This window comes from Alligator mississippiensis, chromosome 4, assembly GCF_030867095.1.
Source record: "Alligator mississippiensis isolate rAllMis1 chromosome 4, rAllMis1, whole genome shotgun sequence".
Taxonomy (NCBI): domain Eukaryota; kingdom Metazoa; phylum Chordata; order Crocodylia; family Alligatoridae; genus Alligator; species Alligator mississippiensis.
Window position 1 is genome coordinate 110458023 of NC_081827.1, and position 6000 is coordinate 110464022.

Genomic DNA, 6000 nt, shown 5'->3' on the forward strand with positions numbered 1-6000 from the left:
AGCCTTCTTACCCATTACCTACCACCTGCATCATGTGGGGCACTCTGGAGATTGTACTTATTTCTCCTGATCTGCAAGTAAGCCATTAAGACATGTTAGATGCTGATCAGAGATTGTTTCCTGCAAGTGACCCTGTTACCAAGTAATACTGCATTTTCATTGAAGTAAAGGGACCTGAAATGTCTGATTTTTTTTTTTTTTTGATTTTTTTTTTTTTTTTTTTTAATACTTTTCCCCCATTCCTAACAGCTGGCCTTTCAGCTGCTGCTGGTGTTCTCCAGCCCTAGGGCCCCCTCTAGTGAAGCCAAATGGAAAAGTTTGGAAATGTTATAAGTAGCTTTTAGATGCCCTTTGGTAACTGCACATCTGCATCTTGTTTACAATATTAATAGCAGCAGGCACCTTATTTGAGCATGCCACCTTACCTCAACAGGAACAAAATCTGCCAACCTACAAGCACATAACTGATCAGGTGTTGCTGTGTAAGGCACATCAGCTGCCTTGACTGTAGGTCACCGAGTTTGGATCTGTGCTTGAAAGACCTGTAGAAGGAAAGGATGTTGCTACTGTTACCATCAGCAGCAAAAGGACCCTGTCTTTCTAAGCAGTCTGTGTTGGTTAAGATGTCCAGGGTATCAGAGAGGTGTGAGAGAATTAGCTGGATTCCAAAGGGAGAGGCCTCTCATTCACGTTCAGTCACCAGTACAATAATACGCAATACTTATGCTACTGGCTGGAGCTAATTAGCAACAGCAACAGAAATCTGCAGCTCCAGCAGCTTCAAAGAATCATGTCTTTTTAGTTTAGTCTCAGAAAATGAAAGAAGGAAACTGCCCAGCCCTTGAAAGAGAAGACATTTGAAAAGGCTGCTCCTACAAGGTAGACATGAACCAAGCCAACTGCTTGGATGGGAGAGCTGCCATTAAATGTCACCTGAAGGAAATTCTCCAAAGCCATTTCCATTGCAGAGTCTCTGTCACAGTGTCCCAAGCAGAGGAGCTTGTCTTCAAGAACATCTGTGTGAGATGGTGTGATAGGGTTCTATTCTGCTTTACATAGCCAGCAGCTCTGCATTGAGGGGGATATTTTCAGCAATATTGTGTACAGGCAGGTGTGGAGGTGATTGATAGTGCTGCCCTTCTGTGCAATCTTTGTGGGAGACCGGGATATGGGGCCAGTTTGGAGTGGCCACTTGGGAACCAGAAGGAAGGGCTAGAGGGCAAGAGCCAGTGAAGTTCAAGAGTCATGCCTTGAATTTTAAAGTGCACCAAACCTTCATATTGCTGCTGGGTAGGGAGAAAGGAGAGGTGAGAGAGATGGCCTTGTAGCCATCAGTAATTTCCTACCCCACACTCCAGCTTGAGCACTGGATTGAACGGTGTGGGCTGTCACTTCATGGCATGTGCGTGGTCACCATCGGGGGTAAGAAAGGCACATCCCCTGTTGTATAATGCTGTGGGTTATAGGTGCTTGTATTTTCAGAGTTAGAATATATGGTGGGGCATACTTGGCAACTTGTGCTGTTATTAGGTATTTTTGTTCTTGTTTTGCTTTTGTTTTGTCTCTCTCTCTCCTCTCTTTACATGAGTGTAAGAAGCTGAGTGAAATTGAGCCCATTTCTGGCCCTCGGGTTGGATCTCTAGGGATGTATTTGTCCTCTTATATGTCTGTCTGATTCTCTGACCTCCTCCCTTTCCAGCCTTTCTGCTCCGTGTCCTGTTTCTGTCTTGTCTTCCTTGATCCTGAGGCTGGCAGCTGTCCTTGCTCCCTGTAGGGCCACGTTTATTTCCTTGGGGCCCTTAGTGGACAGAGGAGTCCGCCTCTATGGATACGTTAGTGAGGTCCACAGCCTTAGGTGGTAGATTTTTTCTCGAAGGCAGTATGCCTTACTGCTTGTAAAGCACTGTCAGCAGAGCGTGCTGCCAATAATATATAATTATACTGCTAGGAGGACACTACTTCCATGCAATTGCTTATTAATCTTTATATCTATTTATATCTAGATATAGATGTGTGTGTATATGTATATATGACACACACACACCCTCATCTGTGGTCCTTGTTTCCTTAGCTGCCCCTCTTTTGTTAGCTTTTCTCCCTGGACTGTTTATCGTTAGCCCTGATTTCTGGTCACCTTCTCTCATTCCCAGTGCTCTGTGGCTTGATGGTGCTTATTCTTAAGAGTACTTTTCCCATAGGTACACAGCCGTTATGTTTGAGGCTTTGCTGACACCATGTTCTGCTGAGTGATGCTGAGCAGCAAGGAAGGTCTTTGAATACCCCCTTCTTACCAGCCCATTATAGCTTTCCGAGCCCCATAAATGTTTACGGGCAGATGATGATGTGTCCTCTCTACTGGTTCTGTAGATCCATGGTTTTCTGGTGGAATAGAGTGTTCTGCTCTGCTGCTTGATAATCCTGGGCCTGTGTACTGTTCTGCTTACCTACCTGACTGTTGTGTGTGGGAACAGAGGCATAATGACCATGTCATGTGGGACGGGGCCCATGTGTTCTTGTGTAGAGGGCTAGCAAAAGGCCGAGGTGCCATTTAAGTCTTGTAGCAAGGCTGTAAGTGTGGAACTCAAGTTGGCTTTCTGTATCAGGATGACTATCACCCTTGGTGAATTAACACTGCAAAGAGCCTGACCATATTAGAGCATTGTTTTGTAACTTAAGAGATGATCCAGTGGAAAGGACACTACTTGGGTGACTTAGGTTCAAGTCCCCACTGTGCCCCAGACTTCTGAAACTAGTCACTTGGCTTTGTTTTTCTCTCGCTGGAAAAAAATAGGCATCAGAGTCCTTTCCTACATCTGGAACAGTACCAAAATAAATACATCTAATACTGAAGTGCACAGGTAATGGGACTCTCACTGTCCCCTAGAGAGAGAGAAACTGATATAGTTTATAAAGGTAACCATTTTCTTTCAGACATAAAACCATGGGCTTTGGCCTTCCACACGAGATGCTAATAAGGCAACCTTTAATTTTCATTGGACTCATGCTGAAACTGAAGGAGCTTCTGTCAAACTCTGACTTAAAAATACAGTACAAGTGAACTAGCTTAATTTTTCTAATCAAATATTTACTGAGTTTGGAGGAGCAACAGGGCTGGGGAGGCCACCAATTAATTGTTGGGGGTCTGGCATTACATGAGAAGACAGTACTTATACATTGTAGGAGTGATCCAGCCCTGCTTGTCAATGGACAAAACCATCTGCTTGGATGGCAGAGTGGGCAGACTTCTCAGCAAGACCAAGAGCAACAATAAACTGGGCCCGCTCAAGGCATATTGGCAGTCATGAAGAAGCAACATCTAACTCTGAGCATGAACCCTCCCTTGCACTAACTATGACAAATGTTCCCTCACTTGCTCTTTTTAGGGAGGTATTAAGCCTACCAAGCACCTATGCCTCTACCCATGAGTGCATCTGCTAGGAAAGCTAATCTTTATCTCTTCTTTTTGGATTCAAACAGAAGTCAAAAGATGCTTGACCCCCAGATGTGTCCTGAAGGAAGCCTGTGTCTCCAAGCCAGCAAATGCATCTTAAAGCTTCCGGAGGTGAGACCAGAGAAACCCTGATTTCCATCATAGGTGATCTTGCCGTCCTCACTGTGTAGGAAATTGGCCATGTCCAATGGAGTGAGTCAGCCAGGAGAGTATGGATGGAATCCTGAGTTCAGCATTTCTTGCGGTTGATCGAGAACCCAGGGTAGAGTGAAGCCCCCTCCTGTCCCTTCTCCCAGTGGAAAAGGAAAATATGATTTCCTGCCCAGGCACGGAGCTTGGTGCATACCCATGACCTCAGCTAACTGGACTCTGGATACTGAAGTCTATTTTTAGATCGCTGAGAAGAGCACTGCTGGGAGTTAGACAATGGAGAACAGAAGTGTAGGGTTATGGAGACCTGTGCAGGCTGTGATAGAGGCTTACCTAAGAGGTGAAGGATCTGTGATAAGCATAAATCCCAAGACTCTGGAACAGTGTGTGGCATTCCCAGTGGAAAAAGGTTGTTAAGGGAGGAAAGGAAAAAAATCAGTCCTGCTTGAGCAGGACTAGTTTTTAGTTGCCTCCTAGAAATATGGCAGGCTGGGTATATATGTGTGGCTTTAACATCCTGAGACAGCCCATCAAAAGAACTGAGCCCTGTGTCGACATGGAGATGATGTCTGTGTGTAATAGGTCATCCTTGTCTTCAGATATTTGTAATCTTTTTTTAGGACTCTTAATATTACTTATGGAACATGGGGCTTTTGGAATAGAGAAACTTTTGGGCAATCGACTCTGTTCTGATTAAGTCCTCCCCTAAACTGCTAGTTGAATGCTGAATGTTTTCATTAGGCAGCATCCCAGTTCTCATGTGGCTCCAGTGTCAATGAAGTCTGTGACTTGAAAATATGCAAAAGCACTAGGGCTCTGGGCTGGATATAGTTGAGCCACAAATGTGGAGTCTGTTAACAAAATACTCTCTGCACCTCACCTGTTGCTGAGGACTTGGGTAACCAAGGCAGGCCCCTGATTAGGTTACAGAAGGTACATGTGCACTGTTCTGATGCCTAAACCTTAATCCTGGGTGATTTTACATGTGTGACTATATAAAAACAGTGGGATTATTCACTTGGCTGCATCAGTTTATTCTGGCCTGGAGGTTGAGGAGCCACTTCCGGGCCTGATTGATGACTTCCTAGTCAAGTGTTTTGCTAGCTGTGCCATAGCAGTGGGGATGGATAGGACAAAACCAGTATAAAGAGGTGCCTGTGGCATAGCAATCATGACTATTATGCAACTATTTTAGCTTGTTACCACCAGGTCAGGCCAAGAAAACACCACCTCACTGTTCTGTGTAATTCCATGGAAATTAGAATCCTTAAATATAAGCATTGCGGGTCTTTAAAGCTACCTAGCATTTAATTACTGCCAATTAGTTATTAAGTGAGGTAATCTGCAGCAGTCTGCTAATCTGTTTAGGTCAACCAGTACAGTTCTGTTTGTGCTGGGGAGACCAGCTAGGCTGAAAGACAGGAGATTGAAGATCCAGCCGTTACTCCAATTGTAGCCTGTTAAGAAACATAACTGGGCTCAGGCACTAGTTAGAGCATTGTAGTGACTATTGCTCAGTCACCACTAACTCCAAGCTACCTTGCGATTTTTGGCAGGGCACAGAAGGCTTCTTCGGCTTAGACAGCGAGGAGTATGAAGCCATGCCTGTGGAGGTGAAGTTGTTACCTAGGAAACTCCGATTCTTCTGCGACCCCCAAAGGAGGAAGCAGGGGCTGCAGGCAGCGGTGAAGTGAGGGGCATTCACCCAAGTCATCAAATCTACAGTCTCCTGAATACCCTCCCCCAAAGAACTCAGCCTGAGTCCTGAGTTAATTGGCACGTTTCCATGTCAGGTATCAGCAGCTTTGGTGAGAGCTGCTGACAAGTAACAAGGGAAGTAAAACTGCACATTGGACTCTGAGAAACGCACATCAACTCAGTGGCATCTTCTTTTGTCTAAAGACAACATTGTTTCATTTAATAGCACTGCAGGCAGATGCTAGTTATACTGCCAGTCTTCATTAAAGTGAAATGGAAAATGCAGTCATCCCTGTTTGAGAGTGTTGGGGCTATCTTACCTTGTTCAGATCCAAAAAATCTGGGCTCTAGGAAATGTTTTGAACATGACGCTACTGCTGGGATAGTAGGAGGGGAGTTTACAAAGTGCAGGTATTGCCATAGCAGATAGGTGGTTCATTTTAGTCTAAATTCCCATCTTTTTGTCAGCAGTGTGCCTGTACTTGAGCTTCCTGTATCAGGAGGGAGGGAGATAAGAGCATAAGCTGAACTAAGTGCAAGCACTGATATCCCTTGCAGTTTTATTCTAGCTAGTGTTTTAAGATGCACAGTAAAACCCATATGTAAAACCCTCTTGCTTCAAGGGTCCTTTTCATCCAGGGAATGACTGCTTCATTCTTATTCAACTGCTAACCCAACCGCATATTGGATCCATGAGCGAT

General features: G+C 44.7%; 1 protein-coding gene across 3 annotated transcripts in view; it reads left to right on the forward strand.

Annotated features, from left to right (window-relative positions):
* The window catches only part of AGK (acylglycerol kinase), a 41344-nt gene extending 35760 nt beyond the window's left edge, over window positions 1-5584 (forward strand). For all 3 annotated transcript variants that reach the window (XM_006278274.4, XM_059726470.1, XM_059726471.1), the window contains 2 exons: window positions 3478-3562; window positions 5158-5584. In XM_006278274.4, the coding sequence (XP_006278336.2) occupies window positions 3478-3562; window positions 5158-5295 (223 nt within the window). In that variant the 3' untranslated portion in view covers window positions 5296-5584. The remainder of the gene's footprint in view (window positions 1-3477; window positions 3563-5157) is intronic.
* The last annotated feature ends 416 nt before the right edge of the window (window positions 5585-6000 follow it).